The sequence below is a fragment of the Canis aureus genome, chromosome 22 (assembly GCF_053574225.1).
Source record: "Canis aureus isolate CA01 chromosome 22, VMU_Caureus_v.1.0, whole genome shotgun sequence".
In the NCBI taxonomy this organism is placed as follows: domain Eukaryota; kingdom Metazoa; phylum Chordata; class Mammalia; order Carnivora; family Canidae; genus Canis; species Canis aureus.
This window is the reverse complement of record NC_135632.1, coordinates 29374216-29401524: the sequence shown is the minus strand read 5'-3', so window position 1 is coordinate 29401524 and position 27309 is coordinate 29374216. Positions and strand designations below refer to the sequence as shown.

Here is a 27309-nt window from a genome sequence, read left to right as displayed (position 1 = left end):
CAGGCAGAAGGAGAAGCAGGCTCCATGCACCGGGAGCCCGATGTGGGATTCGATCCTGGGTCTCCAGGATTGCGCCCTGGGCCAAGGGCAAGCGCCAAACCACTGCGCCACCCAGGGATCCCGTTTAGTCTGCTTTTTTTTTTTTTTAATTTTTATTTATTTATGATAAATATCACACACACAGAGAGAGAGAGAGAGAGGCAGAGACATAGGCAGAGGGAGAAGCAGGCTCCATGCACTGGGAGCCCGACGTGGGATTCGATCCCGGGTCTCCAGGATCGCGCCCTGGGCCAAAGGCAGGCGCTAAACCGCTGCACTACCCAGGGATCCCTGTAGTCTGCTTTTTATCAAAAGATATTCAGTGGATTTTTTTCTAAATAAGTCAGTTTGTTTTTATAGGCCTTCTAGTATGCCAATATATTTACAACTCAGTAAACTAGTTACTTATTTTTAAGCACTATAAATAAAGCTGCCTCATTTATCTTTAAAATAATGAATAGATACAAAGTCACTTTTTAAAATTTTTTTAAAGATTTTATTTATTTTTTCATGAGAGAGAGAGAGGCAGAGACATAAGCAGAGGGAGAAGCAGGCTCCACACAGGGAGCCTGATGTGGGACTCGATCCAGGGACTCAATCCGGGAACTTCAGGATCACACCCTGAGCCTAAGGCAAATGCTCAACTGCTGAGCCACTCAAGGCATCCCACAAAGTCACATTTTAGATCGCTTTATAAAATATAATAGTGATAACAACTCTATGAAGAGTAATGGATTCATTACCTAGCATTCATTACCTATTCATTCATCCAGATTTTCTGTGGTTTGGATATCCAAAAAGCACCAGCTTGTGCACCCGGCCTGCATATGTGTGTTCATATTCATTGTGACTTTGATTATTATAGCAAAAAAAAATTCCATCATTATAGGTAATCTATATCTTTATATTTTTTATAGAATATAACACAACAGTTAAAAAGAATAAAGTGAGGGTGCCCGAGTGGTTCAGTCAGTTAAGCATCTGCCTTCACCTCAGGTCCTGAGATTGAGTCCTGAGTCGGGCTCCCTGCTCAGCGGGGTCTGTTTCTCCCTCTCCCTCTGCCTGCCGCTCCCCCAGCTCATGCTCTCTCTCTCTCTCTCTCTCTCTCACTCTAATAAATAAATAAAATTTCGGAGGTGGGGGCTGAGAATAGGGTAAGTTGATAGGTCCTGACTTGAAAAATCCTCACCCCTGACTACTAAGTGACAGAAAGCATTTACAGAATAATATTGTGGTTGTGTTACCAAGCTATTTTTTAAAATATAGGAAAGTGATTTAATAGAATCAACAAGTGTATTCCCATAGTTCATCATGTTATACATTTAGAATTTGTGCCATTGACAGTATGCAAATTAAGCCTAAGTTTAAAAATAGGCTATATCTACCTCACATTGTGGGCAAAGTTTACTTTAAAAAAAAATAGGTTGCTTCTATATATTCGTGTATATATATGTAAATACATAAGAACCACAATATACACCTGATTTTTTGGCAGTGGTTACCTTTAGAAAGGGAGACCTCTGCTCTTCCTTTACATACTTCTGTATTGCTTGCCTATTTTAAAAAGGAGAAGGCATTAATTGGGTATCTATCAATCAATAAATATAAATACAACATGTTTTTGAGTCAGTGAAATAGGTAACATAATCAACTGATAGACAAAATTAACAGACCACAAATGAACTTTGGAAGGAAACAATCTGCTGAGAACCTATGTAGGGATAGACCCATCTTCTCCCTTGGGAAGTATTTGAGGAGTATATTTTCTCCCTTTTTACCCCTCTAAAAAGATACCATTAAGTCACCAGTAAGGCAGCGTTTCCTACTACTCTAATCCCTGCGGGGCTTGATGGCTGCATGTGGAGGTGAGATATGAATACCACAGCCACCCTGCAAGTTGCCGGACCCCATCCCAGGAAGTGAGAGCCTAAAGGAGACTCAGTACTTGCTTAAAGAACATGCTTCACTCCTTCCCAATTTGTGGCAAGGGGAATGATGCAGCCGATGGAAATGAATATGCAGTACTGGCATATGTGGTATGAATTACAAAGCAGCTGAATAATAAGAAATTCAAATTAAACAATTAACTGTCATGTCCTACCAAACTAGGGAAGGTTTCTTTAATGGCTCTGCACAATATTGGCATGGGGTGAGGGGGCAATGATGAGAGGTGAAGCTAGGCAAATTAACAGAGACTGAAGGAGGCAGAGCTTTGTCAAATACATAAGGGAGTTTATCCCAGGAACCAGGGCAAGCCCGTATCAAGCCTTAGGAAGCTGGATCACCTCTGGCTACTCCAAGGAGAATGCATTGAGAAGCAACTAGCCCAGACATGGGGAGAGCAGCTAGGTGGCCAGTGTAGTAATCCAGGCAAAATATTTTTGCACCCTAAAACAGTGAAAGCAGTGGAAACGGAATCAAGTAGATGAGCTGAGGGATATTAAAGAGAGATGTCTAACAGATCTTGGACATCCAGAAAAGGAGAACAGGTGGTGGTAGTGAGGCATCTATATCATCTAGAGTTCAAACAGTAGACCCTGAACCCTCAGACATGGAATATACTTATTGTTGTTGAAATTAGGCCTTGCAACTGTGTGTGGAAGCAACTGAACATCTGGGTAAGGGAGTTAAATCTCCCACCAGTCGGTCTGAAAAGCCAAGGATGTCCAGCTATGGAAGTAGGAACTCAGAGACTGATGAAGTCTAGAAGAAGCATTTGCCTTTATGGGTGTAAGGGCAGGCATTTGTTGATGGGTCTGGGGCTGCTGTTGGTCAACAGAGCCTACAGTCCAGAGGAAGAGCTGGAGGCAAAATAAAACAATGACAAGCTGGAACCTGCCAGGCACCTCTGCATCTACAGGTCATGCCGAACCATGACGGCATTCAGATATGGTACCACAAAATTCCTTTCTTGGCCAAGTCTAACCTGGAACCACACAAGGAAAGGGATTCTGCAAAACAATTTCCATTAACCAAGTTAATGGTGGGAGATTCTAGAGGAAATGTAGTGGGTTCCATTTTGGTCATGTTAACTTTGAGTTGACTATAATACATCCCCGTGGAAATGTTCAGTAAGCAGTTGTCCTGTGCAAATAAATTGCTCTGGAACTCTAGTTCTAATCCATCCTGGGGTGAGAGGGAGGAATGCAACTTTGGATTACGAACCTAGGAACAAAAAGTATTGGCAGGAGTCAAACCAGTCTCAAGAGACAACAGACAGTTCAACCAAGATCTATAACTCAGGCAGTGACCCGGGGCAGTGAGATGGAATGGACAGACCCTACGGGGCAGGTGGGAGAAAGCATCCTCGAGAGATGGCCTGAGATACTTTACCTCTGAGTGTATGGTCTGTATATTAAGGCCAGCCTTCTGGAATCAGTATTTTGAAAGTACCATGATTTATAATTAAAAAACCTTACTTGATAGTCACTCCTCTTATTTTGTAATCCTATCATGCAGGCACAAGACTGTATATTTAACGAATGATTCTTCTTTCAGAAATTTCAAGCACAATTTGTTACCACAGTTTGTGCCCTTACTGCTTCATAGTCCTTCAGAATCCTAGAGAGAGTTCTGACTGAGGTTCCAGGTGATGTAGTAAACATTCCACACAAAGGGGTGTACCATTACATCGGTGGGACCACCACCACTGCCGCCACCACTACCACCACCATCGTAACCACCTCCGTTACATCCATCACCATCAATATCCAAACTTGGAGGAACAGAGGCTGGGGAAAGGTGGTAAAGAGAGGAAAAAGGAACGTAAAGATTCCAAATGAGCACAGAAATTAATAGTGCTTTCAGGTAAATTTTCCTTATTTCTATTGCATGACAAAGAACATTTTTTTAAAATTCCAGTGTAATTAACATACAGTGTTACATTCGTTTCAGGTGTACAATATAGTGATTCAACAAATCTTTTTTTTTTTTTTTTGGTAAAGACTTATGTATTTGAGAGAGAAAGAGAAAGTGAATGGGGGGAGGGGCAGAAGGAGAGGGGGAGGGAGAGGGAGAGAGAATCTCCAGCAGACAATGCAATGAGCACAGAGCCTGAAACAGGGCTTGATCTCATGACCCCGAGATGGTGACCTAAGCTGAAATCAAGAGTCAGATGCTTAACCAACTGCACCCAGGTGCCCCAGTGATTAAACAATTCTATGCATTACTCAGAGCTCATCATGATAAATGTGCTCTTAATCTGCTTCACCTGTTTCCCCCATCCTCCCACCCACCACCCCTCTGGTAACCGTCAATTTGTTCTCTATAGTTAAGAGTCTGTTTTTTTGGTTTGTCTCTTTCTTTCCCCTTTCTTCATTTGCTTTGTATCTTAAATTCCACATATAAGTGAAATGTCAGCTCTCTCTGACTTACTTCACTTACCATTATACTCTCCAGATCCATCTATGTTGATACAAATAGCAAGATTTCATTCTTTTCTATGGCTGGATAATATTCCACTATGTGTATATATACCACCTCTTCTTTTTTTTAAATTTTTATTTATTTATGATAGTCACAGAGAAAGAGAGAGAGAGAGAGAGAGAGAGAGAGGCAGAGACACAAGCAGAGGAAGAAGCAGGCTCCATGCAAGGAGCCCAACGCAGGACTCATGCCCTGGTCCAGGATCATGCCCCGGGACAAAGGCAGGTGCTAAACTGCTGAGCCACCCAGGGATCCCCATATTTTTAATTTTTGAGGAATCTCCATACTGTTTTCCACAGAGGCTATACCAGTTCACATTCCCACCAACAGTGCACAAGTGTTCCTATTTCTTCACATCCTTGCCAACGCTTGTTTCTTGTGTTTTTGATTTTTAGCCATTCTGACAGGTGTGAGGTGATATCTATCTCATTGTGGTTTTGATTTGCATTTCCCTGATGAGCATTTTTTCATGTGTCTGTTGCCATCTGTAAGTCAATGAACAATTTTATCTGCAGTATTCTTTTTCCTCCACTTTCTTAGTTATCAGATGAAATCTTGGCTTCCTGTTAGACTATGTACATGGGGAAATGATATATTCTTCTGACTACCCTGTACAAAGGAGGGCTTCAATCCTTCTCTATACTCTTATTTTTTTTTAAGATTGTATTTATTTATTTATTTGACAGAGTGAGTGTATGCACACAAGCATCAGGAGCAGCAGGAGGAGAGAGAGGGAGAAGCAGGCTCCCTGCTGAGAAGGGAGCCTGATGCAGGGCTTGATCCCAGGACTCCAGGATCATGACCTGAGCTGAAGGTGAACACTTAACTGACTGAGCCACCCAGGCACCTGTCTATACTCTTATTCCATTATATTTTTCATTTTAGTACTTACTCCATCTGGTATTATATGTTTACATGTTTCTTTTATTTATTGCCTTCATTTCAGAATATAAACTTCATCACAGACCATGCCTGTTTTGGTCACTGCTGTATTCCCAGCAAATTAAACAGTACCTAGCATATTACAGAGACTCAAGTATTTGTTGAATGAATGAATAACACATTACATTCTAAGAATGGCTCCCTGTGAGAGAGAACTGTATTATGGCTGTTCTCTATATAGAGAAACATAAACTTCTGGTATAAAGGATCGACTGTAAGTTGAATCACAGTAGCAGGGTGCCTTAAATATTGTCCCAGCAGTTCATCAAGCCTCAGGAAAACTGCAACCTTTACATGAACATGATCAAATAATAGCAAATAAAAATATTTGTTAAACATTTTGGCAAGAAGAGCTTAATAGCTTTGCCAGTACTCATTTCTCCCCCTACTTCTCTGCTTGCCCCTCCATTTCCTTTGCTGGTCTTCTTCCTCTTTCTTCCTGCTAACCAGTCATTCCCTTGGATTTGCCTGGGACCCTCTTTTTGATCTTTCAACTGTGAGTTTTTGAAGTAGGCTTCTCAGGTGTCATGATGCCACTCCTATCTAGATAAGGGGTTAAGTCCCTGTGTGGGCACTGTCCTGGGCCTCATCTGACCTGTTTAATTCTTTGTATGAGCATATGAGGCTCTGCAAACTCCTCCCCTCAAAGCCTCCAGCCTTCTCTGTGTGTGCTGCTTCAGCATTATGCACAGTAGTTAGCCTTTTGTAGATATTGAAGAAGTGAATGGATGCTGATTAAATTTGTTGATGAGACTGAAGTATTTATCAGTGAAATTGATATAATTTTGGTATTTCATTTTAAATATTCCAGTAAAAATAAATAGAATGTAATAAAAAAATAAAATGGCTGAAGACAAAGATGAAACAAGAATGGAAAAATGTTGATAATGGTTGAAGCTGATGATGGGCATATGAGGGCTCATTATACTCTTCTATTTTTGTGTACTTTTAAGTTTTTCTGTTAAAAAAAACACAAAAATTTGTTGTTGAGGCAAAGCCAAGAAGGCCTACCAATATGCTAATAGTTTTAGAAGCATTTATGAAGTGGAAATTTGTAAATAAAATTTTACAATAGGAATGGGTAGCTATATTCACTACAGTTATGCCCTTTAAGGAATTAAATACAAATGAGGAAAGCAGCAAACATGTCAAACTTTTCAGAGCTTTGCTTAATTTTTAATCGTATTGCCACGTGTAAACCATATACGAAGGTTGCTAAAGCCTTTTGCCAATCACATGGTACACCATCTTATTCATCATTTACCACAGAAAATTTTCCTCCCTAGAAATAGTATAGCATATAGGATGAAAATTCTACTGGGAAAAATCTTAAAGATATTTGCCTATTTTTATAGCCATTGTATTACTTTACTTATGCATTCATTTTTAATTTACATGCGTTACTCATAATTGTGTTCCATTTTTTTAAGTCCTTACTTATTTATTTAAGTAATCTCTACATCCAGCATGGGGCTTGAACTCATTACTTCAAGATCAAGAGTCCCATGCTCCTCCAACTTAGCTAGGCACTCCTAAATTGTGTCTGATTTTATATATCCACTTTATTATTTGTTATACTAACAATTGTAGGGATGCAATGATATATACAATTTACCACAACATATTAATAAATACACATATCTCAATTCTGAAACACTGATTCAGATACTGCTATGGAAAAAATCCTCTCCCAGCTCCTGGCTGGCATGCAATTCTTGATCTCAGGATTATAAATTCAAGTCCCATATTGGGTGTAAAGATTACCTAAAAAAAAAAACCTTTCCCATTGATTTACTGATTTTTTTCTTTAATTAGTTTTATATAGAATATATTTTCCCATAAGTGTTATAATTTCATGTCTACATGTGATATGTTTCCATTTGGTACAGTTCTCAGCATCCTTTTTGCTTAGGGTAAAAGGAGCAGGCACTTTTTTTTTTAAATTTTTATTTATTTATGATAGTCACACAGAGAGAGAGAGAGAGAGAGAGGCAGAGACACAGGCAGAGGGAGAAGCAGGCTCCATGCACCAGGAGCCTGACGTGGGATTCCATCCCGGGTCTCCAGGATTGCGCCCTGGGCCAAAGGCAGGCGCTAAACCGCTGCGCCACCCAGGGATCCCAGAGCAGGCACTTTTTAAGTGGCCCCTGTTGCCAATTGCTTCACCATTTATCTTCATTTGATGCTATAAATAATCCTACTTACTTACAGATAAGAAAGCAGATGCTCAGAGAAGCTTAATTTGTAAGTGAAGACAGACTTTTTTTTTGAAGACAGTTTTTTTAAATCCAAACTCTACATTGTTCATAGTATATTGTTTTTTGTCTCCATATACAAACTTTCAGTATGAGGCCATGACTTAGTATTGAATAAAACTGGCAGATTCTAGGATGGTATGCAAATATGACTCATTTACATCTCAGAAAAGATGACATATATATTATGTATGTAAATATGTTTATGTAACCAATGTTAATATTATTAATATATTATTATATTACTGTAGGTAATATAATAGTCATCGTATGGTTATAATATATTTATATTTAATGTATATAATTATAATATATTGACATATAATAAATATATTATTAATATATTCTAATATATCTTATATATACATATTTGGAAAGACAGATAACAGCCATTAACTAAGGCTGGAATTTGGGAGTTAGGGTGGGGCTTTGGAAACAAGAACACATTTTCTAGCTTGTATCTTTTTGTCTTGAACTTAAAAATGAAATGCATTACTTTTATGCTCAGAGATATCACTATTATTTTGTCATTAGTACTAAATAGACTCATTTCTTATTTTAACAAGTATCAGCATTCTGAATACCTGTTTTATGCTTGGAATGTTTAAGTCCCTATGGGCTTCAGGCATTCTTATTGTTGTAGGCCCATCTAACACATTAAATGTACTCACATCAAATACAACTTCTATGAGTTAAGTTGAAGTTAAATAGAACTTACATGAAGCTGAGTTGAAGTTAACATTGTCACATGTCATAAACATTTAAAGCTACTAAATTGATTTTTTAGGTTTTAAAGTAGTTTTTAAAGATTTTATTAGTTTATTTTAGAGAGGGCACATGAGCAGGGGAAGGGGCTGAGGGGGAGGAAGTGGGAGAGAATCTCAACCAGACTCTGCGCTGAGTGCAGAGCCTCATGCAGGGCTCAATCCCACCAGCCTGAGATTGTGACAGGAGCCAAAACCAAGAGTTGGATGCTTAACTCACTGAGCCACCCAGGTGCCCTATTCATTTTCCTGTGAACCTTTTAAGTAGAAAAAAAAAGTACCTTCACCAAGATAAAATGGAGTACACAAATAATTATGCTCAAATTTTAAATCAAATACCTAGGTCTCAAGCATGTATGTACTTTCACATGCCTGGGATACGATCTTGTGCTGATTTCTTTGAGTATTTATTCTTAGATTTCTGGTTGACTTTGTAGAGTCTGCCTAATTTTATTCAGGGATACACAATTCAATCACCATTTTTTTTTAGTACTTCCTGTGTGTTTTTTTGGGGAATGACAGCATCAGAATATTCAATGGTAGGCCCACATTAAATTGTGAGGAACTAAAGCAAATTGTAAAGGTAAAGACCTGCTTGAAAAGACTTTCAATGTATTGGGGCACATGGGAGGCTCAGTCAGTTAGGCACCAGACTCTTGTTTCAGCTCAAGTCAGGATCTCACGGTTCTTGAGATCAAGCCCTGAGTTGGGCTCTGCATTCAGTGGGGAGTCTGCCTGAAGATTCCCTCCTTCTGCCCCTCCCTCCAGATGTTCACTCTTCCTTTCTATAATAATTTATCTATTAAAAAAAAAAAAAGACTTTCAATGTGTCACCCCTGGCATGTAAATATCGTTTATCCTGTTTGCAGAGTGTTTTGGAAATCAAGGGAATGGAATGTGAGAAAATCAACACATGATTCAGATCAGGAGACCCCACTTTCCCTGAGAAGGAGGTACTTTAGAAGGAAGAAAACGAGATTATCAAGATACTCAAAATACTCTGAAGACCATGAGAAGCCGCAGTCCTGTGATCAAATGATTACATTTCCCTGTTCCATATGTAAGCATGAAATTGACCTACGTGAAACTTTCCTCCATAAAAAGCAACATATGGCTCTGGCCACCCTGGAGTTTCAATGGATGGGTGAAAAGAAACCAGCGCTCCCAGTAATTACCATTCAGAGACAGTTTATAATCACTAAACTATTGTCATCTTCTTTATTCACTGAAAAAATCCTAGAGAGCATTAATTATGCTTTTGAGCTACTTTGGCAGAAACAAATACCAGCATACTATAAGATGATTGATAACGTTCACAGGAGTTCCATATATTCTCAAACAATCTCTCATGTATTGATTAAAGGTGTAGCCATTTGTGAAGATGGAAATTCTGCATGGAAAGCTGACATGAATGATAAATTCACTGTGGTGGATAATTTTGGCAAAAAACCTGATGTGTGTTTTTTTGGTTTATTTGATGGACATCATGGTGCCTCAGCGGCAAACCTGACATCAGTGGAACTCCCAATTTTATTTCTCCATCAGCTTTCCAGATTTGATCCTTCCTACCATATGACTTCTGAAGAGCAAAATGTAATCAATTCCTTTCTCACAGTATTTAGGGAAGAATACATAGCCAAAGAAGAACTTTTTTCCTCCATAAAGAAAAGGAGAAAAACAGGGAAATGTGAGTATGAGAACATACACAAAGCCTTTGCAAAAGCATTTTGGAGAATGGACAGGCTTTTACTTCTTGGAAGAAATGAAGTGTCCAGGGTTCGATGGAGTGGCTGTTCTGCAGTTACTTGTATATTGGAAGGCAATATTAAAACACCCTATACTAAGAAGAATTGGAGAATCAGTAATGATGATGGCTTGCCAAAGAATTCCCCTTCCCAGGTGATGCCACAGATAATTTCTGGAGTACTTCATGTTGCAAACACTGGTATGTACATTGAGTGGTGCTCATTACACCTTACATTTATTTTTTATTCCTTGCAGCAAAATTTCTCTTGCTTCCAGAACTATTTAGTGACCTATGATTTAGTGACTTAGTAATGCCTCAAAATTCCATTGACTAATTTAAGAAATGATCAACAACCACAGTTTAAATGCAGATTGCAGACCACAAAAATAATTGTAATTTTTTTTCACAAGGAGGAACATATAATTTGACCAAAACATTATTTTCTAAATGGGGTAGCAGTTCAGCTGTGGAGAAAGGCAAAGCATTTATTGCTTAGATCTAATGAAACAAAAAACATTTCCCATACTTCCCTTTTTCAGGAAAATGGAAAGTTCTTTGAGGATTGTTACAAGTCTGGTTGTTTAAGCTGGTCAGCTATTCTAATAACATATTTTCAATAGATCACTTGGGCTCACAGGCCAAGTAGCATCCATTTACTTTTAGAGAAAATAGTTTGTGCAAGTTTATAAGCATATATTCTATTCTCCAAAAATATAGCTGTATTTTAAAAAAGGTATTTATTTATTTATTCATGAGAGGCACACAGAGAGGCAGAGACATCATCAGGCAGAGGGAGAAGCAGGCTCCATGCAGGGAGCCCAACATGGACTCGATCCCGGGTTTCCACCTGGGCTGAAGGCGGCGCTAAACCACTGAGCCACTGGGGCTGCCCTATAGCTGTATTTTTAAAATTGTATTTCAAGAAGCAATTTTTTCAGTTAGTGCAAAAGTTCTAGCCTAGGAGCTTGACAAAATGGAAAGCCCACACGTAAAACATTCTTAGCAAAGTTAAGCTGAGCTCCATGGGATGCTTAATTGGGTTTCCACTATCCCTTTCATGAATAGTTATTATTAAGTAAAGTCTACCCCTAATGTGGGGCTCAAACTCACAATCCTGAGATCAAGAATTGCATGGTCTACTGACTGAACCAGTAGGGTGCCCCTGTGTAGTTATTAATAATAGTGTTCACTTATTTAATATTAAAATCTTAAAAAGTATAAAATATGTCTATGATACATTTATATATTGTAATATGATTGCCATTCAGGTGATAACTAGCACCTCTATCAATGTTACATAATTATCATTTCTTTTTTTTTTTTAAGATTGTAATTTATTTATTCATGAGAGACACAGAGAGACAGAGAGACACAGGCAGAGGGAGAAGCAGGCTCCATGCAGGGAGCCCAAGGTGGGACTCTATTCACCACCTGAGCTGAAGTCAGATGCTCAACCGCTGAGCCACCCAGGTGTCCTCATCATTTCTTTTTTAGTGGTTTAAACAATTAAATTCTAGTCTTGGCAAGCTTGATGATTATAATACAGTATTGTTCTCTATATTCTCTATATTGTGCATTAGATCTCTAGGACTTACTACTTGCTCCAAGTTTGGCTCTTTACACATTTGTTCTATTCCCTCACCCCTATATCTAAGTGTCGTTACCCCACTTTTCCCGATGAGAAAATGGAAGCTGGGAGAGGTGAGATAATTTGTTCAAGGTCTCAGAGATAATAGGAATTGGAGCTGGAACTCAAGCCCACTATATCATGCTGCATCTGAAGGGAATTGCTTCCAAAACCTAAGGAGGCTGGCCCTCAGCAAGTGGGACCATGTATTTGAGAAAACCAGATAACCACAAAGACCACTATAACGTCAGGGTCCCTTGAAGCCAGCGGGTTTCTGATCTAGCTCTGGTTCTGAGCTCAAGATGAGTACTCCAGATTAAGCAATATAAAGAAGCCAAGTGCAATGCCACTTTCCTCAGAATTTTTGTAATTCTTTTTGTAATGAGGTTCCAGATGGCTAGAGCAGGTCTACTTCATGCACAGGTTTCAGATTTCATACCACTCTGGGAACCAACCCATATTCTTGGACGTGGGACCTCCACTAGAAAATGTCATTACACATCAGGGTTCCTGTAGAACTAAAGGAAAAATTATGAGACAGTGAATAACTAGATGCTATCATTAAATGTCTAATTTACATGATTCACTACTTCCAGGATCACTGCTGTTTGGCTGGTTCTAATCTCCAGGTCAAACATTTGTTGGATCTAATTTCCACGCTTACATAATTCTGTTAAATTGTTTTCATTTAGGCATCCTTCATTTTAATAAAAACAAATATGTAGGGAAAAGTTCCAACTTGTGAAAAGGAGATCATGATTGATGATACTAGTGCTCCTGAAAAAAAGTGATTTAAATGGGTTACAAAGAGTAAATTTTTTGCAGAAATTTTTCAAGAGCACATGTTGTATTTTATAAAGCAAGACCTATATTTTTCCTGTATTTCCAGTACAAATATATTTAAATCTGTGAAATACCAGTGTCATCACAACTTGGGAATTAAACAAAACAAAAACCTCACTTTATAATGAAACATGAGTGCAATAATGAAGCCATTGAATAAATGTTGAATCTGTGCATGTAGAAAAAAATACTTCCAAAGTGACATTCTTGATTTTTTATTCTTAGTGCTTCCCATTTATATTGCATTTTATAATTTCTCTTGGTGCTCTCCTATTTTACTTCAATTGATCCTCATAGAATTAAAACATTAACAAATGTATTCATACAGAATATGTAATTATACTTTTTCCCTAGCATCAAATAAACCACAAATTTTACATTTCTAATCAACCACACTAGTTCTTCATAGATATAAGGGATTCTTATTTGATCCCTTTGTTTTCCCCATTGCTTTTATTTTTAATAGCTTTATTGAGATATAATTCAAAAGCACACAATTCACTCACATAAAGTGTACATGGTTTTTAGTACATTCACAGATATGTGCAAGCATCACCAGTCAATTCTAGAACATTTTTGTCCTCTTAAAAGGAAACCCAGTACCCTTTGGCAATCAGGTCGCTAACCTGCCATTTCTTCAGGTCTAAGCAATCACTAATCTACATTTTGTCTCTATACATTTCCCTATTCTGGGCACTTCCTATAAATATACTTGTGTTCTTTTGTGCCTGTCTTCTTTCACTTCATATGTTTTTGAAGGTTCATCCATATTTTAACGTGCATTAGTACTTCTTTCGATTGCTGAATATTTCACTGTATAGTTATGCCACATGTTGTTTTTCCATTTATTCCGTTGAAAAACATTTGAGTTGTTTCTAGTTTTTGGCTATTATGAATAATGCAGGCATGGACATGGTGCATAAGTTTTTGTGTGGACATGTTTCACTACCTTGGGTATATACCGAGGAGTGGAATTGCTGGATCATAAGGTAATTCTGTACTTAACCATTAGAAGCACTGCCCCATTTTCCAAAATGGCTTCACCATTTCACTATCCTGCCAGTAATATATGAGGGTTTTAATTTTTACACATTTTCCCGATGCTGTCTTTCTGACTTTAGCCACCTTCATAGCCACTATTAAGTGGTATTGACTTGCATTTTTCTGTTGACTCATGATGTTGAATACCTCAAGTGCTTATTAGTCATTTGAATATCTTCCTTTGAGAAATGTCTACTCAAATCTTTTGTCATTAAGTTACTTGTCTATTGAGTTGCAAATTTCTTTTTATATTCCGGATACAAGTCCCTTATCAGATGATTAGGAAACATTTTAATTCCATGGTTTTTTTTTTTCTCGTTATCTTTTGAAGCAAAAAATACTTTAATTTTAATGAAATCCAATTTAGCAACTGTTGTTGTGATGCTTGCACTTTTCGTATCAATTGATGAGACCATTGCCTAATCCAAGGCCACAAAAACTTACACCAGTGTTTTGCTCTAAGAGATTTAGTTATCTCTCTTACATTCAGGTCTATGATCCATTTTTTTTTTTAATTTTTTTATTTATTTATGATAGTCACAGAGAGAGAGAGAGGCAGAGACACAGGCAGAGGGAGAAGCAGGCTCCATGCACTGGGAGCCCGACGTGGGATTCGATCCAGGGTCTCCAGGATCGTGCCCTGGGCCAAAGGCAGGCACCAAACCGCTGCGCCACCCAGGGATCCCTCTATGATCCATTTTGAATTAATTTTGTATGTGTCATGGGGTAGGGGCCCAACTTCATTCTTTTCTATGTGGATACACAATTGTATATTATCATCTCTTTTACTACCTTCTTTTGAATTGATTTTATTCCTATTTCATTTGTTAGGTTGTTAGCTATAACTGTTATATTATTTTTTTTGTTATATTATTTTAGAAGTTTATAGTAAACATCTTTAACTTCTCAGCTTATCTTCAAATGATATACCATATTGTATACAGAATAAAATCCTTACAACAGCACTTTTATTTCTTCTCTCCCAGACTTTATACTATTCGGTTCATATTATATATGTGGTATTTATATATATGTGTATATATATGTTTATTATACAAGACTTTTTAAAACTTGTCTCTTTATATATAGTCATATCTAGGAGACATTGTGGGTTTGGTTCCAGACCACCACAATAAAGCAAATATTGTGATAAAGCAAGTCAAATGAATTTTTTTTGTTTCCCAGTGCCTGTAAGTTATGATCACACTATAGTTTACTAAGTATAGAATACATTATCTAAAAAGCCAATGAGCATGCCTTAATGAAAAATATTTTACTGCTAAAAAATGCTAATCATCTGAGGTCTCAATAGTGAGTTGTTACCTTTTTGCTGGTGGAGGGTCTTTTTTTTTTAATTAATTGTTTATTTATTTATGATAGTCATCAGAGAGAGAGAGAGAGAGAGAGATTGAGGCAGAGACATAGGCAGAGGGAGAAGCAGGCTCCATGCACCGGGAGCCCGATGTGGGATTTGATCTCTGGTCTCCAGGGCCCTGGGCCAAAGGCAGGCGCTAAACCGCTGCGCCACCCAGGGATCCTGGTGGAGGGTCTTGCCTTGACATTGATGGCTGCTGGCCCATCAGGGTGACAATTGCTGAGGTTTGGGGTAGCGATAGTAATTTCTTAAAATAAGACAACAAAGTTTGCTACATCGTTTGGTTTTTCTTTCATGAATGATTTCTCTGTAGCATGTGATGATCATATTTTACCCACAGTAGGACTTCTTTCAAAATTGGGAGTAATTCCTCTCAAACCCTGACACTGCTTTATCAACTGAGTTTATATGATAATCTAAATCCTTTGTCGTCATTTCAATGATCTTGACAGCATCTGCACCAAGACTAGATTCCATCTCAAGAGACCACTTTCTTTGCTCATCTGTAAGAAGCAACTTGTCACCCATTAGTTTTATCATGATTGCAGCAATTCAGTCATAGCTTGTCTCCACTAGTTCTCTTGAATTTCCACATTTGCAGTTACTTCCTACACTGGTCTTGAAACCCTCCATGAAGGTTGGAATCAACTTCCAAACTCATGTTAATGTTGTTATTTTGACCTCTGCCCATGAATCATGAATGTTCTTAATGGCATCTAGAATGGTGAATCCTTTCCAGGAGGTTTCAACTTACTCTGCCCAGACCCATCAGAGGAAAAATTATCTATAGTAGCTATAACCTCATAAAAGTATTTCTTAGTAATGACTTGAAAGTCAAAATGACTCCTTGATCCATTGGGCTGCAGGATGGATGCTGTGTTAGCTGGCATGAAAACATCAATATTGCTGTGCATCATCAGAGCTCTTGGGTGACCATTGCATTGTCAATGACCAGTAATATTTTCAATCTTTCCCCTGAGCAGTAGGTCTCAATAGTGGGCTTAAAATATTCAATAAACTGTAAAGAGATGCACTGTCATCCAGGCTTTCTTGCTCCATTCATAGAGCAAAGACAGAGTAGATTTCTTAAGATCATTCTCAAGGCCCCTAGGATTTCTGGAATGGTAAACAGGCATTTTTAAGTGAGCAATTTAGTGTATCTATCCCACTATCTTTAGGTCTAGATAATTTTTTTTTTTTTTTTTTTTTTTTAGGTTTTAGAGAATGAGAGAGAACACACGAAAGAGTAGGGAGTAGGGGGAAAGGACAAAAGAGGACAAGATCAAGGGAGAATCTCAAGCAGACTGTGCTGAGTGCAGATTGATGTGGGGCTTGATCTCTAGACCCTGAGATCATGACCTGAGCCGAAACCAAGAGTCTGAGCCACCCAGGTGCTCCAGTACATATTTGTTCTTAATAATTCCTTTTAATGAGGCCCCAGAAACTACTTTTGTACTAGTGATACCTTATAAAATTGGTGAGCTTCATTCTTCTTGTGTATTAAAATGTGGGTATCCTTACCTCGAGGTTGTAAGGATTAGATAAAGGAATCACCTGGTAACCATGAGAAGAGGACAGGGGCTTGATGTGGGCAACAACTGAGGAACTGTGAATAGTAGAAAAGCATTGGGTAAAGCTATCACTGGTCTCCGGATGTAGAAGGAGCTCATGGGACACAAAACTAGGTCACTAAAACAAGTTTCTGATAATTACTTCCAGCCCCATCCTTTTTCTTTAAAACCTAATTCAATTCCAGAATCACCTTATTTTATGTAAAAAAATAACAAAAAACATATTCTTAAATAACACTTACCTTTTACATGCTTTACCTTCCCTTTCTCCTTTCTTTGGGGTATGTTGGTGAACTCATATATACAAATCTGATTCTGAAAACACATTCAACAAATACTTGATAGACAGTTGTTACTGATATGTAAAGTATTGTTAGGCTCCAGATGTACAACGGTGAATTTGAGTTTCATGCTCATATAGCCTACAAAACGAACAAAGGTATCTTTTGAATACTCAATGAAAACTAGCTCCCATCAGCAAGGCTCTCATGCCGATCATCAGTAGGAAGTCATAAACCTGGTGTCCATGCATACAAACAAATTCAGCCTTTTCTGCCAAAATGAGTCCTGCAGACAAACTGGATATAGGTTGTTTCCCTGACCTAATTTATATACAGGTCTGTATGCTTCCAATTTAGGTAGATCTCATTCATGTTTGAATTTCCTATTTGTTCATGCTCCTTTTCAGTTGCTTTTTCCTTCCCCAATAACGATTTCATTTCCCAAAATCTAAGTTATTGCTCCTTACTTCTTTAAGCCTATAAATCTACCACATAAGAATTACAAGTTTTGGGATGCCTGGGTAGCTCAGCAGTTGAGCACCTGCCTTTGACTCAGGGTGTGATCCCTGGATCCGGGATCAAGTCCCACATCAGGCTCCCTGCGTGGAGCCTGCTTCTCCCTCTGCCAATGTCTCTGCTTTTCTATGTCTCTCATGAATAAATAAATAAAATCTTTTTTAAAAAATTAAGTTTTTTTTTTTTTTTTTTTTTTTTTTTTTTTTTTTTTTTTTTTTTTTTTTAGTGTGTCTGAAATCAAACATTTATAGCTTCATCTCTTTTTTGGATTGCCTCTTCTGGTTTCCCCTTCATGGAACCCAAAGGGGGGTAAAAAAAAAACCCTTCATCAAATTTCTACTTATTAAATTACCTTCTTAAATCTTCACAATAACCTTGACAAAAAATAACATTGCAGGTGGAAAACTGTAATTGAGGGAAATAAAGTGACTAAATGAAGGTCACATAAAATTGGAATTAAAGCCCAAGTGTTTCCACTTCCCCAAGTTATTTCTTCCAAAGTAATTTTTTATTCCTGGGCGCTACATTTTTACTTCTGGACACTCCTACATCCTAGGTATGTTTCCTTTTCCTTCTACCACATATAATTTTTCTTCTTTTCCTTCAGTTCTTTTTTAAAAATTTCCTATTATTTTCAATAGTGAGTGGCTATAGCTGGAAAAAAATCATGATTTCGCCCATTCAGATCTAGAATTCTGTTTGTGATTCTAAGGTCACTTTGAAGTTTATAGGAGTACCCTTCATTTTCCTAAATTGAAGGTAACCCAGCAATTGCAAGGAGGCAGTTGCATAATTGCTCTCTGCCTAAGGAACACTTTTGCCTGACTACACATGCCATCTTGAAAAGGCTTGAGTATCATCTCAAAGCAGTTTCTCTAATCCCCCTGTAACCCTCTTGCAGTAACCCTGTTCCACCTTTGTTCTGATAGTGTTTGCTGAAGAGCACAATCTCTCCGAACTGAAGCTGGTACCTTAGTCTAGAAATTTGAAATATTTATGCCCACATTCACATAAACTTTTTTAAGGGTCTTCAGCTCACTGCCTATTCTCATTCCCTTCACAGATGTTACAGGAACCTTTCTTTAAAGACAATCTTTATTTTTTTTATTTTATTTTTTTTAATTTTTATTTATTTATGATAGTCACACAGAGAGAGAGAGAGAGAGAGAGAGAGAGAGGCAGAGACACAGGCAGTGGGAGAAGCAGGCTCCATGCACCGGGAACCCAACGTGGGACTCGATCCCGGGTCTCCAGGATCGTGCCCTGGGCCAAAGGCAGGCGCCAAACCGCTGTGCCACTCAGGGATCCCAAGACAATCTTTAAATTGTCATGACAGGTTACTCTCCCCTTTCAATTCTCCAAACACTTGAACTTACAGTGTTATTTAAATCTTCCTCCAATTTCCCATTTTCCTTGGGACTTTTCATTATTCTTTCCTAGCTCTCAGCTTAATGTAGTCAACTGCTTTCAACAACCCAATTTGCAGCTGACAGCATATGCCACTGAGGCCCAGGAAATACAATTATTAACTCTGCACAATCTTTCTTCATTTGTTCCAACAGTACTCTCCAAGGCCTGAATCTTACGTATCCTCTACACTTCCTGGGCTATGCATGAATAGTTGAGATTATAGCGGGTACTTCTTTACTTTTTCCTTCATGCACCATTCTCGTAGGAAAGAATGTGAATTATTCAGGAAGCACTATTTCCCTTTTCATCAGGATAAACTTTGTCAACCAGAAGTATTTACAGCAAGTAAATGGTAGAGTGAAAAGTGCAACAAGGATATAATATCCCTTCAAGAAAGTTCTGTACTAAGCCCAAGGGATGTTCACAATAGTAAAATAAGCCAAAATGGCATTTCCTGTCCAGCACAGCAATTGGGGGGGTGGGGGGGGAGACGGGCGGGGAAGGGCACCTAGTGCATAAGAATATACTTACCAATCTCTGTAGACGCAACTAAAAAATACCAGTTTACCACCATTCCACTGTAACAACAATTATTTTCAAATCACACAATAGAGGAATAATACTTTTTCTTTTTGCTGAATGGACTTTGACTTGCCACATGCAAATAAAACATTTATGAAGTCAGTGGATTCGACTCTTCTGAGCCAAATGTCTCCTGCGTTTTCAAAGCAATGGTTACATTATTTTTTTGTGTATGTACATACATTAATAGGAAATTTATAATTTAAAAGAGATATTGAATCACATGTCCTCCTAATAAAACAATTCGATTTACCCAGGTGGCATGTTCAGTATCAATCCATGCTGCTTTGCTGGAATAGTAATAATTTATAACTCAGCAAAAGTCAAGAATTTTACTTTTTCTTTCTGTAGAGTTTAAGTAGAAAGACCAGCAAAAAAGACAAGCTAATACAAAATATTAATAACCAAACCACAGAGAAGTGAAAGAGGTCATGTAGTTTTCAGGACTATCACACAAGTCTCTGGTTTTAAAAACATTTTCCACATTATTTTTATAATTCCCATTATATAAATGAGCCAACAGGCTCAGTCTATGCCTGAACTAATTCTTCATTAATTTAAGCTCTTTCGGTCCAACCATACTAATTGCATAGACTATAGCCTTCTAAAATCTCAATTTCTTTACCTCAAAAACTGGGGATAGAATTGAACCTCTGTAGCAACAAAACTCAGATTCCAGGTATGGTATTATGATTGAAACCAGAGTATTCTAATGTAAATTCTGCATGATCCAAGGAATTTTAATTCTCAAAGGCACTGTAATATTCAAACATCTTTAACCTCATCTCAGAATAATTTATATATCCTTTTATAAATGATAAATGACTCCATATCAAGAAAAACTTATTGCTTATAAACTAAAAAATTCTGTGAATCGTTTTTTAATAAACCAAAGAAAGTTTTGGTATTACAACTATCCCTCAATCTGTTCAGAATACTGTTTAGATTTTCTTAAGATTTCAACGAAGCACACATCACAGGTTCATATGAACCATGAACAAATTACAATCAACTTTTAAGATTTCAGTTTTCAATCAAAGGGTTTAATTTAATATTGGCTAGCTATTATCCATTTAACACATTAATAATACATATGGATTTTTCTTTACATGGCTAATCGATTTAATTTCTTTTTAACCACACAACATGAAACTATTAAGACTGACATTAACAGTGGCATTCTAATTTTTTTCATCACCCACACCTATATATATGTTCAGGTTTTAACTTTTACCAGTTACAAAACTATCAAACTCCACTTAAAAAAAAAAATCAATGCTTGTTTTTAATTAAAAAGGCATTTATTTAAACATTTAAAAAATGTCTGCCCTATGGAATATATGTTGGTCATAAAAAAGTTCAACTCTTGGATGTATAAATATTCAGCTGTTTCATAAAAAATTGATGGTTATTTTTTATTATTTGTAGTTTTAAGTTATTTTAATATTAAGTGCAGTATTTTGAACACTAAGTTACTTAAAAATGAGGGACAAACTCACCTCTCAGTCAAATCTTAATGACCATAAATCACCCAATATTAATATTTCACATATGTAAAAAATATTTTAAAATGGCCTATTTATGCACTGAAACAGAATAAAGTTAAAAGCGTACTTTGATACAATTGGTCACTAAATCTCTAAGATCAATTTTTTCTAATAATCTTCTAGGTAATGTACAAGCAGTCTTATGCAGAAATGGAAAAGGCTTTTGCATAACCAAAGAACACACTACGAGAAACATAACTGAAAGAAGAAGATTACTTAAGAATGGAGCAATAATTAGTTCAAATGAACCATATGGGCTCCTAGAAGGGCAAATAAAAACCACACGAGGACTTGGATTTCATGGAAATCTCAAACTGAAAAAATCCATTATCCCAGCACCTCAAACTATCTCTGTCCCTATCGATGACTTATGCCAATTCCTTATCTTAGCTACTAACGGACTCTGGGAAGTTTTGGATACAAAGGAAGTCACTGCACTGGCAATGACAATGTTTCAAGTATATAAAGACACCTACTATTGTATCACACAAAATCAATCTTTACCATCCAAAGAGCCTTTCCTAATCAATGAACTAAGCAATACTAAATCAGAAAGTAATATCCATATATTGTTTCAGTATAAATCTGAATCTACAGAATGTGTGCCAACTATAAATACAAAAGAAAATTTGTTTGATTCAAAATATTCTAACCCTAAAAATGCAGAAACATTTCCATCAGAAATGACTAATCATCATCTATACAGTGAGAAAGAAAGAAATGGACCAACCAGTGTAGATGTGTCAAAAAATTCAAGTGAAAAAGAATCATGCATTAAAAATTTCTATGAAGGTGCAGCCAAGTATATTAGCCATGAACTTGTAAGTGCGGCTTTAGTGGCTGGATCCAGAGACAACATTACAGTCATGGTAATACTTCTCAAGGGAAGTGAGTATCAGTTTCTGACATAAAAAGATAAATTTCTGATTATCTAAGAGTACAAAAATGTAAAGACAGTTCTTCAAAGAACCAGATATTAGGATAATACATCAATACCACACAAATTTTAAAGAACATATTAAGGAAACTATAAAAGCATTATTTTAGGTTACATGATACTATTTATATATATATGTTCACTGTTCCATGCCAAGAAAGAGAAAAACCAGTACTTGCTTTTTATACCACTTTATTCCAACCTGAGCACCTCAATATAAAACTAAACACTGGTGAACTGTTTTCCTTACTAATTCTGAATTACTGTAAATGTACAAGTTCTGCTAGCAGTTCAACACTTAAATAGATTAAATCATCTCTGACACATGGTAGATTTCATATAATGAAAATACCTAAAACAATTAGTGCAATATACTGAACTGATCAAAATAAAATGAACTCTGGAAAACAAGGCTGCAAGACTGTTACTAACATACTGCAATAGTTATGTTACAAATTACTGGTACATTGTTTATTATGGTTCTAGCCATGTAGGAACAACTGAAGCCCCTTCCTTTCAAAGGGAGAGAAAAGGAAAAATTAGCTGTTTTAGTAACTGTACATTTTGTATACTTTTAAGCAACTCTTAAATATTACAGGAAAGTAATAAACATATATGGAGACTACAGTGCAGTACTCTATTTACAGTACAGCTGAAAATTGAATTTAAAATAATCAAGTTTGAATGTACATAATTGTTAGTGCATTGACTATATTATGTCCAAAGGGAACAAAGGCCCCCTCCCTGCCCCCAAACAACAAAACCTATGTAATGGCCAGCAGTGATTAAACAGAAATCACAGACACCTGGTTTGTTTCATTTCTGTTGAAGAGCTCACGTGTTTGAAGGGAACACTATCAAGATGCATTCAATTTTCATATTCCTAAAACAAGATGAGGTTACGTTTGACCTTTTTTAACCCACTAAAAATACCAAGACTGGCTATAATTTAGATGCCACTAATGTTTGTGTTTTTCTCCCTGAAGATGTGGGACTGTTTTCTTGTGGCTAATCTGTTAAAATGTGGAATGTACATTTTAAATATGCATACTAAGAGAAATTACCAGTTTCCTGAATACTGTAGCTAAGCATAAATATCTTTAGAACTTCCTTCTAAAAAAAGAATGCTTTTGAAAAGCCCAAATTAATAAGTTCCAAATCTTTTACATAGAAGTGGCTGGTTAACTGTGGGTTTACATCATTTGTCTCTATCCCTGGTGATGAGAAATGATTCCCCTAACCGTCCAAGGAAACAAGCGTACACACACAGCTCTCATTCCCCCCTTCTACTTCTGAAATATTAGTCAGAGGGTCACATGCATGTTATTAAAAATTAAGTTCAAAACACTTAAAATAATTCTGTATTAGAAACTTGACTCTATCGTAAGTCTCTTCTTTTTGGAAGTCATACTGGGCTGGTTAAATGCTCCAATTCCACTGTCATTAACATTTAGGAAGCAGAAGAATATTCCAGGAAGTTCAAACTGGAGGTTTAGTTACTACAACACTGACTCCTGGTTGGCTGCGTGGGTTCAGTAAGGTCTACTCCTCTTCCTCTGGCAGAATTTGCTCCTGGATTCTGTGGTTCGTTCTTTGGCAACTTTTTAGCTGAGAGATAAATTATCAAAATAAACACAATTAGTGGATTCATATTAGAATTACTTTCATCTGCTTAATCTTTTTTTTTCCAGCTAGGTTGACCCAAACTATCACACAGCTGTATGTTCATTCTTTTAGATATTCTTACTAAATATCTACTAGATAATACCAAATACTCTTCATTCGTCAGTCCTCAGTGAGGTTAGTGGGATAAGGGAAGGGTAAGATAGGGAACAGTTATATATAATTAAAACTTAAGTTGACTATATTTAATTTTTTATATATATTCAGTTAGCAATACCAGAATAGTAGTACTTTATTTCATAATCTTTAATACTTCTATTGTTTAAAGAAAATCTAAGTTAATAAAAAAAAAAAAGAAAAAGAAAATCTAAGTTAATAAAGATGATGGCCAGCCAATTATTTATAAAGAATCTTAGCTTGTATCAATGATCTCCGGACTGCCACATATACTTTCTGGAACAAGTCAGGATATAAACAACAAATGCCATCACTGTCACCCCAGCAGTACTGGTCCTCTATCATGCTACCTAATTATCACCCCAAATTCTGACAGATCACATCTATTTTCTTCTGGCTTACACATACTTAACTCTTCAAACATCTACCATGCTCCTCATTTATGGATGATTAAAAACCCTAATCCGATTCACTAGTAGCTCTGCCTCGTCTAAGGAAGACTTGATTCTGAAGTCTCTACTTCAAAAAATGATTTCCAGTCCTGAGCTGGATGATCTTGGCTTGTCACATTTGGACAAAGCCCTCAACTAGCAGTTACGGTTTTAGTTCTACTAAGCTTTATATAGCTAATACAGAGTGCTGGAGCCTGGATTCCACTGATTTAAAAACATACCTGTTAGATACAGTCTGCTTTGAATCTTAAAAATCCTTCATGTGCTGGATTCACTAAATATTAACTATCTCTGAGAATACTGACTGTAAGTGTACTAGATACACTATATCAACCTTGGGGAGAAGACTATTATGGGTGAATTCTAGCTTTACCTTACTATTGGCTCAGGTTACACAAAAGTTGGACATGCTCCACCTTCAATATCTAAATGTCTAGTTGCACTTTGGATCTTTTGTAATATTCCACACGAACATTAATCATCTTTAGAATCCTAGATGCTGGGCTAGGCAATGGAAGTTTGGGAAGAAAAGCCTTCACCTTCGACTACTTCTCTGGAAATGGCACTAAGGATGGAAGGGTAAATGGTAATGAAGTAGCAAATTTCCAGTCAAATACATTTTCAAACAAAGGTTTGTAGGGACAAAGAATAGGCTAACATTTATAAACTTTATTATAATTTATATTTTGGACTAAGAGATCATTTCTCCCTTTACCTACTTTTCAATGGGTCTTCTGTAATTAGATCTGAGTGAAATTACGAGGTTGAAGGAAATAAACTAGAATAAGGAACTTTTAAGCTTCTATTTGGTAAACTTATACTGTGTGAAAATAAACTAAAATACAGCTTAGAAGTCTCAGAAGCAGCCCTCTATCTCTATCTCATATCTTATTTAATATTACCAAAGTAAAGCTAGTACTACTTGTTTGGTATATGGGCAATTGGAGCTTACCATTTGCCCCTGAATTAGGATCTTAAGAGGCTAAAAATCCAAATGAAGTTAATGAAGATGTGCAATGAAAGAAGTCATGTAAGCAAAATCTTATCAAATTGAAAGCAGATTATAAAATTATTGTAGACTTTCTCCTACTAAATGACTATATTCTCTACAGGAAATCATCAAGAGTAAAAATAATGAGTGTACTGTACTGTGTGATCTAAGTTACCTATCTGGTAAACAACTAGAAAGGCCACAATTCAATTTAATGCTTGGTATTTCTTTCAAGGAAAGAAACATTGTAATTTCAGAAAAATAACTGAAAGTTCTAATATGTAGGCTATCTTCTGATTGGAAAAATATATTACCAGCACATCTAAATAAAAGGATAAAGTCCATATGCGGGTGCCTGGCTGGCTCAATCAGTACAGTGTGACTCTTGATCTCCGTGTCATATATTCAAGCACCACATTAGATGCAGATTACTTAAAAAAATAATAAGCAAGCATGCCCATCTGGTGGTATCTTAGTACTATCAGAAAAGTTTAAAGTTCATTCAGCCTGATTTGAGGCTATTATTCCCTTGATTTCTGTTACTGGCTTTTCAGATGTGGTTCTGAATGTAATTTTGTGTTCTATTTATAAAAAGAGCACATTGTCATATAATCCTCCACAAGTATTTCCCTAATAAACTTTAAGCCTGAGTTTTTCAGTAAAATATTTTACACAACAGGCAATTTTTTTTCCTAATGAGCCTAAATGAGCTACCATTAAAACTCTCTCATCTAGTGAAAGATATTTTAACAGTACTTGTAGCATTTACTATATTTTCTTTAGCCTCTGAATCAGCTGTTAATTGGTTAATTTGTATGACTTCAATAAAAGGACTATTTCTTATTTGGGGATAAGTTTGTGGGCACCCTAGTTAATAATCATTGCCATATAATAAACATATTTTGGAATGAGAAGAGTGCTTGGTGCATAAATAGTGCAGACACAGTAAAATGCAAAAGCCACCCAAGTAGCCAATTCTCACAGAATCCTCACCTTAAGATTGTTGAAAGGAGGTTAGGATCAAGAGAAATACTTTTATTTTTGTTACAGAAAATAGGAAGCTTCTTTATTAGTGTTCCAATTTCATTACTTACAATCAACAAACGTGGAATCACAATCTTAACACATAAAATTACCTTAGGGAAAAGGTAAGAGCACTGCATAGGTTAAATGATCAGAGGTAATATGAAGCATGTTATTTTATTTTCCGTCTTTCTGTGCCTCAATAATTTGAAATTTTGTTACAATATTTGCATTATATTTGTCAATAATCAGTGATTTAAAACTAATGTGAGAAACAAAAATAGTGTTTATTCATGGCAAAATAGAGATGAAAATAGTTACTGATCAGTGAGAAAGTAATCTCTTTATGTCTTTATGTTATGCTGATAAATATTGTTCTGAGCTTATCTTCCTTTCATGTAAAAAAGATAATCTAATACAAAAACTTATTTATCCAAATTTCTCATTGAAATATTTAGAAAATCCATCTGCTTGAACTATTAGCGCAAAGTCCAGGCTTTCAATTTACCTAGAAGGGACTTAAACTGAAAAGTATTACAACTTAATAGATAATAAACAGTCTTTCAAATTTAACATTACTAACAAAGTAATTCTTGGTGGAAAGGATCTAGAATAGTAGTAGAATCATTAAAAAAAAATGATTACTTTTAAAAATACTTCTCAAAATTATTTACCAAAAAAGTAAGAATTTTTTTTAAAGATTTTATTTATTTATTCATGAAAGACACAGAGAGAGAGGCAGAGATACAGGCAGAGGGAGAAGCAGGCTCCATGCAGGGAGCCCGACGTGGGTCTTGATCCCAGGTCCCCAGGATCACAGCCTGGGCCAAAGGTGGCGCCAAGCTGCTGGGCCACCGGGGTTGCCCAGAGTAAGAATTTTTAAAAAGAAGACAGTCAAACCAAATATGCTACAGTGTAAGTATTATTGCCTATATCTACTGCTTGGAAAAAAATTTAAAAACTTACCTATTGCCATGAATATTTCATTTACATTCATCGATGTTTTAGCTGATGTCTCCATGAATAATAAACTGTTGTCATCTGCATAGGACTGTGCTTCCTGTTTATAAAACAAAAATATGATATATATCCTTTGCACATACTATAGCTGACTTATTTTTGTTATAGAATAAGAGGCTTC

General features: G+C 36.6%; 2 protein-coding genes and 1 long non-coding RNA gene across 4 annotated transcripts in view; 1 reads left to right on the top strand and 2 right to left on the bottom strand.

The window, feature by feature from the left end:
• Positions 1-3639: 3639 nt before the first annotated feature.
• Positions 3640-23096, top strand: PP2D1 (protein phosphatase 2C like domain containing 1). 2 transcript variants are annotated; one of them, XM_077865360.1, is made up of 4 exons: positions 3640-3846; positions 5151-5278; positions 9295-10370; positions 21089-23096. In XM_077865360.1, the coding sequence occupies exons 3-4, from the start codon at positions 9461-9463 to the stop codon at positions 21874-21876; spliced, it is 1698 nt and encodes a 565-aa protein (XP_077721486.1). In that variant the 5' UTR covers positions 3640-3846; positions 5151-5278; positions 9295-9460; the 3' UTR covers positions 21877-23096. The 2 variants fall into 2 exon arrangements, with proteins under 2 accessions (XP_077721486.1, XP_077721485.1); XM_077865359.1 differs by lacking the exon at positions 5151-5278.
• On the bottom strand, positions 10091-19364 carry LOC144293971 (uncharacterized). The gene is made up of 2 exons (XR_013361323.1): positions 16872-19364; positions 10091-12317 (listed from the first exon to the last, which is right to left on the bottom strand). It is a non-coding gene; the product is annotated as an uncharacterized LOC144293971 (long non-coding RNA).
• The window catches only part of RAB5A (RAB5A, member RAS oncogene family), a 28977-nt gene continuing 23745 nt past the window's right edge, over positions 22078-27309 (bottom strand). The window contains exons 5-6 of the mRNA XM_077865361.1: positions 27135-27228; positions 22078-23510 (exon numbers count right to left, since the gene is read on the bottom strand). Coding sequence (XP_077721487.1) covers positions 23395-23510; positions 27135-27228 — 210 coding nt within the window. The 3' untranslated portion in view covers positions 22078-23394. The remainder of the gene's footprint in view (positions 23511-27134; positions 27229-27309) is intronic.